Source organism: Vanessa tameamea, chromosome 11, assembly GCF_037043105.1.
Source record: "Vanessa tameamea isolate UH-Manoa-2023 chromosome 11, ilVanTame1 primary haplotype, whole genome shotgun sequence".
Lineage (NCBI taxonomy): Eukaryota > Metazoa > Arthropoda > Insecta > Lepidoptera > Nymphalidae > Vanessa > Vanessa tameamea.
The window spans coordinates 943,632-958,420 of NC_087319.1; the positions used below are offsets into that span (position 1 = coordinate 943,632).

General features: G+C 31.0%; 3 protein-coding genes across 3 annotated transcripts; all 3 read right to left on the reverse strand.

Moving 5' to 3' along the window:
• Positions 1–651: 651 nt before the first annotated feature.
• Positions 652–3,291, reverse strand: LOC113400952 (uncharacterized). The gene is made up of 4 exons (XM_026640650.2): positions 3,120–3,291; positions 2,378–2,599; positions 1,721–1,855; positions 652–1,195 (listed from the first exon to the last, which is right to left on the reverse strand). The coding sequence occupies exons 1-4, from the start codon at positions 3,208–3,210 to the stop codon at positions 942–944; spliced, it is 702 nt and encodes a 233-aa protein (XP_026496435.2). The 5' UTR covers positions 3,211–3,291; the 3' UTR covers positions 652–941.
• Positions 3,292–3,934: 643 nt separating this feature from the next.
• LOC113400884 (ubiquinone biosynthesis O-methyltransferase, mitochondrial-like) lies at positions 3,935–8,469 on the reverse strand. The gene is made up of 7 exons (XM_064216258.1): positions 8,214–8,469; positions 8,070–8,143; positions 7,805–7,984; positions 7,261–7,375; positions 6,826–6,960; positions 4,850–5,120; positions 3,935–4,115 (listed from the first exon to the last, which is right to left on the reverse strand). Exons 2-7 carry the CDS (start codon positions 8,105–8,107, stop codon positions 3,997–3,999), a joined length of 858 nt encoding a protein of 285 aa, XP_064072328.1. The 5' UTR covers positions 8,108–8,143; positions 8,214–8,469; the 3' UTR covers positions 3,935–3,996.
• Positions 8,470–9,738: 1,269 nt separating this feature from the next.
• Positions 9,739–13,256, reverse strand: LOC113400869 (ubiquinone biosynthesis O-methyltransferase, mitochondrial-like). Its single transcript, XM_026640543.2, has 6 exons — positions 13,184–13,256; positions 12,453–12,584; positions 12,054–12,162; positions 11,423–11,557; positions 11,074–11,344; positions 9,739–9,892 (listed from the first exon to the last, which is right to left on the reverse strand). Exons 1-6 carry the CDS (start codon positions 13,237–13,239, stop codon positions 9,762–9,764), a joined length of 834 nt encoding a protein of 277 aa, XP_026496328.2. The 5' UTR covers positions 13,240–13,256; the 3' UTR covers positions 9,739–9,761.
• Between the last annotated feature and the right edge of the window lie 1,533 nt (positions 13,257–14,789).

A 14,789-nucleotide genomic window follows, 5' to 3' on the forward strand; every position in this document is an offset into this window, starting at 1 on the left:
AAACGAGAAAAAATTTGAGATGATTTTTTTGTGAAGGGTTTTTTAATATCTTTTGCAAGCATGAGTGATCAGACAAAAGCACAAAAACTTTGCCTGTAATATTATTTCTAGCTTAGTTACTACGCCGCCAAACGCTAACACACAACTAAGATGTTATTTCACCTAAATCAATCCCCATCAACTCAACCAACACGGGATGTGTTTGGTGGTAGAATAAATGTTGACAGCTTTAAGGGCTTCCACGAAACCCTATCAGAATTTTGTAACAAATTAAGATAAAACAAATATTTTCTGTTGGCAACCCTATTTATTTCAAAAATGATACAAAGTAATGTCCTAGTCAGCTTCGTTTAATCTTACCTCAAATATTTCATACCAGTAGTTGAATTGTGTATTTGTATATTTTCACGTGTCATTCGATGGTGCTAGCTCTAATTTTTTATCACGTATATTATGTGTATTTGTCGAAGGTCGTTTGTTGAAATAATCGTTGAGTTGCACGACTAGCCCTTTAATTAAAAACTTCATTCAATTATACGACTTCATGTCGATTAGCCGAACGGTTGAACAGAACGTTCAACAGTTTGATGGATTTCAACTTTTTTTTATTTAACTAAATAATTAGATTGATATCTAGCCTAGACGTGAGGTTGCTTGTTCTAAAAACCATAATGATTCAAATGTTAAACTAGGCGCGTGCTTGAATGGCGTTGTTAAATGAAAGGGCTATCCATGCAATCAAATGACAATTCCAACCATTTGGCTGCGATATATACATTTAGTCCAATTTAGATGATAAGAATTAATTCTTATAAATATACATATGTTTTATTTACTTTGTAAGCATTTCAGCAAATTTCATATATTGTAAAATATATCTAATAAAATGAATTATTTTTGGCATAAGTTTTTATTTTTTTTAAACATCTTGGTAACTTATATTATAATTGTATCCGGTTTTCCAAATCCGACAGTTTATTCGTTAAAGTCGTGAGATCATTTTGTATTTTTAATAAAATATTTGCGAAGTTGTCTCTGCTTTTTCTTCCGTGGAGCTTAAAGAATATTGACGATGTTGAAATTTTGCAAGTTAAGTCTGTTTTCTTTTCACATTGTTTGTTTTTAATCATTTGGTGATTTTCCTTTAATCGAAATTGATTAAGCGCCATTGTTTCGTTGATGATTGAAGTATGTGCTGTTATGAAGTAAATATTCCTAGTTCAATTAAATTGTTTATAATATTTTTTGTCTATTTCCAGAAAAAGCGTAATTATTAGTTCTAGTATTCATAAAATTTGCAACTAAGAAAACTCTAGAACAAACACAAAACTCACCAAGTCATGTATAGACTATTCACTCTCTACGTTATTTGTTTTTTTTTTTATAAATTAAACTCAACTAATATAATCTAATTTGTATATTCTGCCTATTTTTACTATTAGTCGTCATGCACACTAAGACATCTTGTAAGAACGAACGTTATTCACTCAAACAAATGGACGCCGTTTATTTTGGCGTGGAGGGGCGCGCCTTCATAAGCGAATATATCAATACATACATTTACTATTCTAACTTATAGTTCTGTTCCTATTTTGTTACAAGGGACAAACATTCGTCGGAAGATTCAGGTAAGTATTATTATCAGCATATAAAAAATTTAATTGTTTCAATATTAACACTATTAAACTTTTTGTAATGTTTATAAAATTGAAATTCTTACATAACTCGTCTTCAATTCGTTTTTCTTTATAATCGTCTTTAATTTTTTCATCAAACACTGTGTCTGGTGCTTCATAATTGTCTCCATTTACACTTTTATTACCCATGGTTATCATGTTATTTAGCAATACTGAGGCTATAACACGAAAAAAATACCATGACCTCTTTGTTTATGGATATGTAGAAAAACATTAATTTGGTTTTACAAAATAAATACAATAATAATCACGAGTATTTTTCTAAACGTATCCTGTTAAAACCAATATTATTGAAATTGAGTAGGTAAATACTGAGAAGTTACTCTGTTTCTTACTAAGGTAGAATCTACATTAGTCTACCTCTTTTACTTTTTGATAACATCATTTGGTGGTCGGGCTAATAGGCCAGTTGATGCTAAGTGATCCCTACCACCTATAGATATTAGTGTGGTAATAATATTATTAATCCTATCCTGATTCGATATAAAAAAACTTGGTTGCTTTCCGAAGTAGTGTTTAAATATTGACAATTCAAAAAAGGTTTAATTCTAAAGTTTACTTGAATAAAATTGATTTGATTTGGCAAAGAGATTTTTACGGCGCTGATGCAAATATGTTGCCTTGATAGTTTCTTATTTTTTACCTAACCAGAGGTTTCTTGAAAATTTAAATATGCTTACATATAATTTTGTTAGGAAGCCAGACTTCCAAAATGTATGGGTGCTGCGGGTCATTTCCTTTTCGAAGATCAGTCAACGGTAATTCTCGATCGCTTTCAGATTTCAGTATTATAATTTCGTCACAGTAATCCGGTAAATCAAGAAGATACCATACTTTGTGTCGTAGTTGTGATATAGAGGCTGTCGGTTTTACTGCTATGTAGCGAAGTTTCTCATCGATTACTAGAATAAACGGTCAGTTGTGAAGTATTTGGAAAAATATTAAATTAGAAAGAGGAAGGTCGAGGACCCATGCATGCTCGACACTATCGCATAAAGCATTCCGACATGAGAAATGTTTATATATATGTATAATAATCTAATATTAAGTGCTAAATATATATTTTTTTAAATATCGTGTGTGCGGTGAAGATGTAGTAAGGAAAGTAAGTTACAATCATTTGCCTGCCCTTATTACATATATTTGGGTTGATGCTGAGTGAACTGTATTAAAATAGGTGCCCGGTTGTTTCCCTTATGCCTACTTAGTTAGTCTACTTCACCTATGGTTTAATATATGGTGGCGCTTTATAATGCTGCGCAATCAGATGCTTGGAAGTAGCCTAAATTTGTGGACTATTTTTTTGTTATAACCTGATTGTCTCTAGTTTCCTACAGTACAGGAATACTCCTGTCTTTATAATATTACTTCAGATAATTGGAAACCCTTTTTAAATGAAGCGGTTTTTAGATCTCAACTTACTATTCAAATCATGACGTCGTAGAACCAGGAAGGTGATAACGTCCTTTTTGAATAATCCCGTCGAAATTCGGAGAAAATTTATAAAAGACATTGCTTTTACATCCTCCGATTGCTCTCGGAATAGCAATTTTTATATAAATCACTTCATTTACCGTTAATTTTGTGCTCGTGACATTTGTAATCGAGCAAAGGTATAAGTTGACACAAATTAATGACATGATATCAATATATACAGCCTCGTTCGACGAGTGTAGTCGATTCGTCAATACTTTATAGCGTTATATAATAAAATAGAGCATGCGATCGCTTGTAATAGAGTTTATTTTTTGGCACGAAGTTTGGGTGCTTCGGGCATACAATTCGTAGAATATTTGTCGAGTTTGTTGAGTCGATGTTATTGATTTAATTTAACCTTCGATTGTTATTATAAAGCCAGATAGTTATTTGTCTGTTATTTTTAAAGTCATTTTGACTGATCTTTAAGACTGGTATTGATTATGAGTTTGCGTTTTGATCTTTGGAATTAAAGTCCGATATAAGTAGTTAATATAAGTTTTAACATTTATGAAAATTAGTACAAATTTTTAACTTATCCTGTTACGATGTGTGGGTGAACAAACATTTTTTTAAACAATTTTAGATCCATCGGTATCTATATTTATTTATTTATTATTTTTTTATTTTATTATTAAGGACAACTTACAAAACACACCATTTATAGGTTAAAAATATATAATTAAATATATAGCATTGCTAGCTTAGCATTTGTAAATTAATTTAAATAAGGCATCGGATATATTATAATGAAAAAAGTATGAGAATATAATATTTATTTCTAACAAATATTTACAATTCTTGAGAATATTTTTTCAATCATTCATTCGGCTAGTTTGACGGCTTGTAACGCAAATATTAGGAGAGGAGAACTAGTCCATGCCCATTTATTTATAACGGGATAGTACATTATACCGTGAACCAATTGGACATGGCAGTTATCTGTAACAAAGTGAAAAAATAATTAATTAATAAATATTAATATTTGACAACATCACATACATTACTCTGATCCCAATGTAAGTAGCTAAAGCACTTGTGTTATGGAAAAACAGAAGTAACGACGGAACCACATACACCCAGACCCAAGACAATATAGAAAACTAATTAACTTTTTTTACATTGACTCAGCCGGGAATCGAACCCGGGACCTCGGAGTGGCGTACCCATGAAAACCGGTATACACACTACTTTACCACGGAGGTCGTCGTTTTATTAATAGTTTTCTTTCATCTGAATAAATTCGTGAAGGAAGTCCAAACCTTTGCCTAAACACAGCATATAATATAAAATGTTTATATAAAAAATTATAATTTGTCCAATTTCAATTTGTCTATTCGTTATGTAATGTTTGCAACAGCATGACCAAGAGCGCTTCTGGCAAGATTTAAATTTGGCGCACTCTAATGTTTATTACTTTTTGCGAAGAAAACTACACCTTGAAAGTTAATTAATTTTCAGTAAGTAAAAGTTAAGTACATACTAAAATAGTTTTCAGTTTTATTTATGCGACTTAACTACATAAACTCGCACCTAAACGTTTGTGAAACAAAATTGTTTTACTTGGGAAACGTGCGTGGCACGCATTTTCATTTGTTATGTATTTGTATAATACAGTATATATACAAAAACATATCAGATATTATATATATATAGTAAATTTATTATATACTCACTTCTTTCCAACAAAAACGTGACTTCAGTTGGTGTAGTGAATTTATCATATTCATGCGTGCCCTTCGGTACTAAATTGAAGACGTGTTCACTAAGACATATTGTAACGAATTCTGAAAGCTTGGACCTGTTTGGTGTCGTTATAAATATTTTTCCACCCGGCTTCAAGGCTTTCACGCAGGATTGAATAAATAGTTCCTTATCAGCCACGTGTTCGATGACCTCTGAAGCCACCACTGCGTCATAGTGGTCGAAAAAATGTTGAGAGTGTTCCTGTCAATTGGAAAAAAAGTATTTATCGGTTTTGTTTTATACATTATTTTTAAATAATAATAAGGTGATCTGGACATTAGGCCATAATGATATGTGCTTACAATTAAGAGTCGCTACTATGTTACCTTGTTTGCGGAGTTAGGACACTAGAGTAATACAAACACAGTCCAGGAAAAACGGCGACTTTATATAAGGAATTGTCAAAAGATTAGATTGAAACTGCGACCATAAACAACGACCAGTTGAAGTGGCTACTGCACTAAGTACTAATCCACTGAATTTAAGAACATTAAACCAACGAGATACCGATTTATTTATCACTAATTTATGATGTAATTATAAGATACATAAATCAGAATTTTTAATAAACTTAAATCATTTGAATCGTATAAAAAACAGGTAACGAATATTCCGGTCTAATGTGTATTAAGTACTTAATCGATATTGGCATTACGCTTGATCCCCTTCGACACTCAAAGAGCACGTTAAGCCGCTCGTGTCGCTTGTCATATTGACAAAGCATAAATCTATTTGCGATTATTATATAGTTAGCTTTGTCACACTACTAATCGGAAAAAAATAACACTATTATCTGTATTCATGAACGCATTTATATAACGGTATACCATTTAGCGGAAGGGCTTCTAGGTTGTCCCAGATAGTATAGGACCACCATTTATGCTGACGCTTACATTCGTGTTATAATTTGAACGTGAGTGAGCTGGTGTTACCATATTTACTTATTTATTTTTAGGATCAACAGATATCAATATACTTTGTAAGAGCACGGTGTGTGTTTAGAGATTGATATGAAATTGAAAAGATGTACAGAGAAATCCCATTGGATACTTTGATAGTTTGGTGCGAAGTGCGAAATCAACTTACTCAGAAATGCATCGATGTTTTGAACGTTTAAATAAATAAATCTTTATATTTCATCAGTAAACAAGAGTTACAATATAAGTTTAAAACAAAAATTATGTAAACAATTTCGTCATGTGACGACACACTTGTTGACTATTATAGGCTCTTTATTATAATTCAACATATTTTATTTGGCTCTTGGGCTTTGTGCAAGCCTGTCTCGGTGGGTACTATAAATTCATCAGATATTCTACCGCCAAACGGCAATCAATGGTATTGTTGTGTTTCAGTTTGAAGGGTGAGTGCGCCAGTGTTACTATTTGCACGTTTAAGGGATAACAGCTCACGGTCAAGGTTCCCAAGGTTGGTGGAATATTGGGTATGATGGTTAATATTCCTTACAGCACCAATGTTGATGTCATTAAGTTATATTATAAAATAATTTTAAGTAGAATCATAAAAAAAAAGATACAAATCAATGATGAGGCAAAACCTAGTATTATAAATTTTAACTAAACTCAAATGGGACAATTACAATAAAAATTGTAAGACTTTTGAAAGTATTTATGATTTATAGATTTGTACACATAAAAATTAAATGTGTGTTGTGTATATCTTTTACATTTGGTAAATAGACTTAAATCAACTAACTCTCTCTGTCATCAGGTCTCTGACATTCGTATGAAGAAGACCTTGAATTTTGTTTATTGTATCTGTATCTGTTAATACTAAATGAAATATCAAACATTTACCTACATATGAAGTTTGTTTACTTTGTTCTATGAGCTAACTGAAGATATTTATGATGATATTAAAACCAATAAAACAATATAAAACTCACCTCAACCGTGGTACAATGATATGATGGTCGATTGTTTTCTAGTCTTGAATCTATTGTACAATGTTCTTTAGCTATTTCTACTAATTCTTTACTAGCATCTATCCCTGTTACTTTTGCTCCAAGTCTTGCTATTCCCTAAAAAAATCCAATAAAAAAAAAGTTTAACAATATTTTAAGCACATAATAATTAAATAAGGAGAAGCCACAGGACATATTCCAATATTTAAAATGATATACAAAATGTGTTGTTTAATCATAGGCTTAACTTTAAACTATGATAGATTGGATTTTAATTTTTTTATTTTAAAGGAATTTAATTTAATTCTTATAAGCGTTACATTGACTATAAAATCTAATATAAAATACTTAACATACTTAAATTTACAAATTTCACTAAACATTCAGTGTTTTATTAAAAAACCCATTTTTACTTACCTCTGAAACTATACCTCCCCCACAACCAACATCCAATATAACTTTATTAGATAAAGGCAAAAGAGTTCTTTCATCCAGCGAGCAGGAGACAAGTCCATCTCTTATAAAAGGTATTCTGTTGAATAAGAAAACAATTTTTAATATAATTTATTACAATGCGGTCATGGCCTAGTTTCTAAATTACGTAGATCTCTACTAAAGAAAATAAGCATTAATCCAGCTAACCACTGTGTTGCAGTGAAAAAAAATCTGATATATCTCCATAGATATTCATGATATAAACATTCTAAATCATAAAACAGCATTGATATTACAAGTATTTTCTTTGAATAGTCTTTTGACTGGTCTTAAAATAAGCAGATTCTACCATAAAATGAATATTATATGAATACAAAAGAACAAAAACGTACACAAGACTGATGCTTGAAGTCTTATACTTACTCATCTGACACTCAAAGTCGCAGTTAGCTCCATCATGTACTGAGTGCTAATATATTTCCATATCAACAATCTGATATCAGTGATTATGAATGGTAAAACTTACCTAATTAAATTATAACTGTGAAGTGCTTTCATAGGCCCATTGGGATCCCACCATCCTTGGGCTTGCTGTGAGTGTTTCTCTACATGACTCGTATCTATTGTTGTCTTCGCTGCCGTAACATTGTTTGAAATTTGTGCTATTTTTATACCTCTACCTATAGTTTTATTTAAATGTGATATTCTGAAAAAGATGTTATGCCTTAGTAAGCAAAAAGGAATTTTTATTGACATGTACATTTAAACCAATTTAAAAAAAAAAAACTTACGATTTCATTGTTATAAATGTTTTGCTTAATGGACTCATCTTCAATTGTTTTATTTATCGCAATAATATCGTTGACTGAAAATATAAATAAGGTTTATTCTAAGTAGAAGATATCATCATCAGATTAAATACGATTTAATATTACCTTTTTAAAGTCAAATAAGTAACATATCTTACAAACAAAATAACAATTACGATGTTATTTTAAAAATATTATACGTCTATATATTTATCATTTATCATGTTACGACTATATTTAAAAGTTGAGCCTAAAACTACACTGCATTTATTGAGGTCCTTTTAAGAATTTACGAGCTGAGTGTGGCTTGTACTTATTTAATTATTATTTTTTTACTATCTGGATGAGATACTACAGTTTCAACATTCAATAAGATATATTTTTTAAATTATACTTAGAAATATACTCTGTCACTGTCAGAATTCGAACGTCAGTCATGACAGAATTTTATATAACTTAACCTAAAGTCTAAAACCTATTATTATGATTAAGTCAGTCAGTGCTGCCAACTTTATATTTTTGAAAAGCATCAGCGAATATTAATTTTATTGAATTCTTTGTTCAGTAGTCTATTAAAAATAAATGAATAAGGACATTGACATTATATTCCTAATATATTATAACAAAGCAGATTTACTATTGAAGGAAATTATCTGTTCTTAAATCACTTTCAATATTTTGATAAAAATATTTTTATGATTTACGTATGTAAATACGTGCTTTTATTTTTTAGGATAAAATTAATTAGATATTGCCACACAAAATACTCTTATTCAGAATAAATATATTTGGCTAGAGCCATTCGTTCTGAATTCGAACTTGTAAATTTTGTACTTTTTGTACTTGTAAATAAAAAATTTGAAACTTATAAAATAATCATAATAGAATTAGTATTCAATCCCGCAATCTCATTGCATACTTTATTTTAATAAATCTTATTATCTTTTATCTCAAGTTTTTTTTTTGAATATATCATAATATCATTAACTACTGATTAACATAGTTGAAGTGAACGGCAATTTTTATTAAAAGATAATAATTTATTATAATTTATTTATCGTTTATATTTTTCTTCTATACTTTATGACTTAGATATTTTTTCAAATCATTAAATATTAAGATTAAAAATTTTAAGGAATTTGTAATTAATTTTTAAAAGTTTGTAATTAAACATTTTGTGATAAATTACAAATACAGTTGATACTGAAAATACAAATACAGTTGATGAGAAGACGCTTTATTACTATACTTGAACAGTATAATTATACAGACAAACGCTTATAAATATCGTAAATACACAGATATACATTATGCCTATGTGGTCGGACTTTGTAGGTACCACCCAATTATCATACATTTTATCAGCACCCAACAAAAATTCATAGTATGGTTGTGGTTCCGGTTAAAGAAGAGTGAGTCAGCGTTACCCAAGAAATATAACATCTTAGTTCCGAAGGTTGATGGCGCATTGGTGATGTAAGGAATGGTTAATATTTTCCAGTCCGCCAACTTAACAAAAATAGCAAAAACGTTGTGTCGAATTTTCAGGCCCATATCGACCTGACTCTCATTTGCCGAGTTATTAACGTAATAAAATATTAAAAAATAGTATAACTATTTATTATATATATTATATTGTACCGAAGAGGTTGTACTTCGTAGTTTTAAAGGTTTTTAACATAATTGATTTTGTTTTAATTTAACAGCTTGCATCGCGAACATAAACAATTTGTGATTGGTCCACGTCCATCTGTTCGATATAGGATGAGCAACAAAACCTCGCGTCGATTCCACCTTGCAATTATCTGAAACATTTAAATTTATTAATTCTATATTTAAACCTAAGTAGCATTATACGTAAGCCGGTCTTTTCGAGATGTAGTAAAAACGTATAAAATACATTTGACCACTAACCGCTGGATATAATTTAATTTAATATTATATTTCAATAATTTCCAGCGGTTAGTCGTCAAATAAAAATGACAGTTAGGAACTGCAGGTGTCAAAATCGTATGAGAGGGTGTGAGGGATAGAAGGTAAAAGAAAAATATCGTTCGATTGATTGAAAATATCTGCAGGGGCTATATGTCATATCCAATTGTAAAATATCCTAAGTAGTTCAAAGTATATTGAGTGATATTAATTTAAATCCATATGTCATATTTTATGGAGGGGCACATTTGATATCTTGGCTACTATGTTTAAAGACCTATGGAAGATAAGCACTCCATATTCTTTGATCGTTTTAATTTTCGGAATCCTATACAGAGACTATGAATAAAACTATGTTTAGCCGCTCTAGGCCCGGGCCTATTCGGCCTACAGGTAACTAAGCTTCCATAATAAATATATAATAAATAAATATTTAAATGTTAATAGTATCCCCCATAGATATCCGAGAGTTAAACACGTTCAATCAAATAAAGGACTCAGATAATACTAATAGTATTTTTTTTATTTTCTCTTAAAAAAAAAGTCTGTTTAGTTTTATTACAGTCGTTCCGAATTGCGTAAGAAATAAAACCCGATATCGAACTTGACTCGTTTAATTACAAAGACAGGTTTCTTCGATACTCCGTTGTATGTTTTTAGAGTAAAGCTTACGATTCTATTTTTCTTATTTGGTATATCTTCTAATGATTTTATGAAATATGTAGGAGAACTATATAAGTAATTACTTTGTATTATAGTCTATCTACAATACACAAGTATTAAAAAATAAAAAAAGATTATATAGCTATATTTTGTATACATAAATAAAATCTTTATGAATGCATTCAGATTCGAATTAAAGTTCTTCTCGTCCGATTTTACGGCGATCAATCTCAAAGACTATAGCTAACTACTTACGTGCGTACTACATATATTATATATATTTACATATATTTATATATATTTCAGTTCTTGCCGAGGCATGAGAGAAAAAGACTACGGATAAGATTTTTATAATTATTATATGATATAAATTAAATTAATGTGAACTTACTTTTCTCCAACATAGATTCAAGTTCACTTGGAGTTAAAAGTTTGTCATATTGATGAGTGTCCTTCGGAATTGCATGTAGTATTCTTTCATTGACAAATATAATGAAAAATTGAGCCATCCGTGTTTTACTGGGTGTTGTAAAGAATAATTTTCCGTTTGGCTTCGTAGCGCGTACACACGATTCCAGAAACAATTCTTTTTCGACGACATGCTCTATTATTTCCGAAGCTACAACGGCGTCGTACTTTTCCGCATGAATAGTGGAATGTTCCTAAAAAAATGGTATTAGATACTTACAGAATTGTGAACAACCTTTAAATAATCAGATTAAAAGATCTATTCTTCTTACCTCCATTGTAGTGTTTATATATGTTGGTAAATTATTAATCAACTCTTTGTTATTAGACGCATGGTATTTTGCTACCTCAATTAACTCTTTGCTTGCATCAATACCAACAACTTTGGCTCCCAACTTTGCCAAGCCCTGTAAAAGAAAACACCATGACCATTCGTGATTAAAGTGATGACTAATTTCTTGTTACGGTGACCCTTTTGCGCGGGACATAATATTATAGTGTCCAAGTTTATGGGCAAGCACAGGGACGATCTCTTACCTTCGACATGGTCAGATATGGTTGAGGAGAAGTACCGGCTTTACCTCATTTTCGAGGTAAGACAGTGTAAGCATTACCAATATCCAGATTCCTGGCTGCTATTGTCATTTCCAAGTCATAAATTTTCGCCTGGCCTTTAGCATTGGCAGTTGGTAAGTAGTTATATTTTAGTTCATTTAAAAGACCTTTTTTTTTAATTTTAAGCAAAGGCATTGGTGATTATAGATGAATTAATCCTATCTAATAAGTAATATATACGCTTTCGCCTTTTAACTATTACCAACCAATAATCATCTAATTCACACATGTTGTTAGGGGCGCGGCCGGTCGGAAAGTAGTAAGGAAATAAATAATACTAATGGTTACCTCTGATAGTATTCCCCCTCCACAACCGACGTCCAATATTGTTTTTCCTTTTAATACCGAAGACAAGTTATCTTGTGTTAGAGCTAGTCCTTTTTGAATAAAGGGTATGCTGGAAACGACCATTATTTTTAAAATATCTGTGATTAAAGTTTGGTTGTATCTAAAATTTTGTCCTTTTTTCTGCAATTTTATTTGTTGTATGCATCTTTATTTTTATTTTATTTTTTTTATTTAAAATATGTAGAAGAACTGGCAAATGGGACATCGTATAGTAAGTTATCACCACCCTTAAAAATTGACAATGTAAGAAATATTTACCATCGCTCACATCTCCAATGCGCCATCAATAATAGGAAGACGTTATAAGGTTACACTAGGTCACTCAAAAAGAAACCTTACCGAATATCGTTTAGGGCATGCAGTAGTCTTACTGGTCCATCAAGATCCCACCATTTATTCATAAGTTGGCTATGCCTGTGAACATCTAAAGCATCCACTGTTGTCTGAATTCGCCTTGCCTGGCAGCTATTCCTAAAATATATATACATTATGTAAAAATGACGCGGTCGAGCTGAAGTATACATCCTATTTGGACATGATACCCGCCTTGGGAGAAGGAGAGACTGGTATGCCGTAACAGCAAACTTTGTCTTATGTTTTTATCGCTGCCCTTTACTTCCTTATCTGTGCGGCGTAGTGGGTACACTTCGTTGCTATATATTATTAAATATAAGGTTATATATAAAACGCGTGTATCGTAGGCTCCCTCCAAGTCGACATGTTTTTTCCGAGATATCCAATAAGCAGCGTCATGTCATAACCGATTTACATAAAACGTTCATGTATTATATACCTGAACCCTCCTCATACATCACCTCGTCTATTAGTGAAACCGTATGAAAATCCTTTCAGAAGAGTTGGAGTTTTTCGCGTGTAGACAGACAGACGTGGTTGGGGGATATGTGATATAATAAAAAACTGCTATTTATACATTTCGGTTTTATTATACCTTTCCAGCGAGTAATAAAGCCAATAGATCACCATACCATATAAAAATCAGGTAAAAGGTATCAGTTTTTAATAATTATTTAATTTTTAAAACCCATTATTTTTATATATAGGGTACTTACTGGACGCGCAATAATCTGAAGATGCATTTTGATTCACTTAACAAATGCTTAGCCATAGCCTTATGAATTATCATGCACTGCCGAGAACAATTTATTAAGAAATTTGTACGAACGAGCAGTTCATCTATTTAAATACATTTGAGGTGATGATTGGCCTCGATAAGAGTTTATTTAGGATTTCTACAGACTAACTACATTTTGAACTATTTTGCGTCACGTACGACACAACGTTGCCGCAGCGTTTGAGCGAAAGTTTTTAACGACATCTATGCTGAAATTATGATGCATTCGATTTATCTAAGCTCAAAATATAAAGTTAGATAAAATTATTTTGACGTGGAATGAATATAGGCGCGCCTACTTTTTCCTAGCCTTATCCTAAACAATTTGGGCCCAGCGCAGTATACATTTTCTCCATTCTCCTCTATTATTCGTCATTTGATCGTCCACATTCTTCTCAAACTGGATGGAGTCATGTCTTATTTGATCTTCCTCTTCCTTCCATTCCATCCTTCGTATTATATATGTATTTCTTATTCTATTAATTCTCGTTACTCTAGACATTCATCTACTATGCACACAATAACATAATAATAAACTCAATTTCTATATAACATTATTATAAAAACAAAACACATATGTATATAATTATTTTGTTTACTAAACTTAGTGAAGTGAGACTGTTTGTTTTAAAATCTTATTTATTTCGTCTCTTATTCCAAATTATGTCTTTGTTCCATTTGCAGTTGAAACCCTCCAAGTGCTTCGTCTTGGAGTAATTGTGAAGAACCTTTATTAAGAGTATCATACCCCGTCTTGCTGTTTCGACATGTGACATGGGTTGGTTCATTTCTTGTCCAGTAGATTGGACTGTTTTCGTCACCATTCCACGCGGCCCATGATTTCTACAGTGAATATTTTTAATTTTGATTTTGATATAATAAAGCTTAATTAAATAATTATTCTTATTAATTCGTAAATCTTTAATTGTAAATTTTTTCACGAAACATTAATTTTCGATAATTTATATCTTGCGTCCATAGACGATCAAATTTAAAATAAAAAAAAAAAAATTGTTTAATGTATGTCTGTTTTTCTTAAACTAAAACATAATTATTTCCAGCAGTGACTAGAAACTATGATATTCGACCCGGTGTAGGATACTTTACTCATAATTATTCATTAGTACTCACATATTTAAAAAAAAGATAAAAGTTTTTGTAGAATGTAATTATATATATTCTAGGTTTCTTTTGTTGTTAATTCTGAAATTATATATATAATTAAAAGATAAAATAAAGGTAACTAGAACACGATGTATAATTCATCTTTAACAATTCCATTAATTATGAAACATACATATTTAACAGTCGTTTATCTGTTTTTCGTTGTGTGTTTGCTGCATCGTTGGTCTAGAACCTGAGGGTCTGGGTTTATCCGTAGAACTGTTCTCAGTTATAGCCCAGAGTTTGGCAGTTGGAAGTGTTTCCTGCCTCGGAAAGCGCTTAGAGCCGTTGGCCGCGCCTGAACTTTTTTCGGTCAACATAACCTCCTCATTTGTATTTCTCATTATGATGATACGTTGTATGACAGAATTTAATATTAT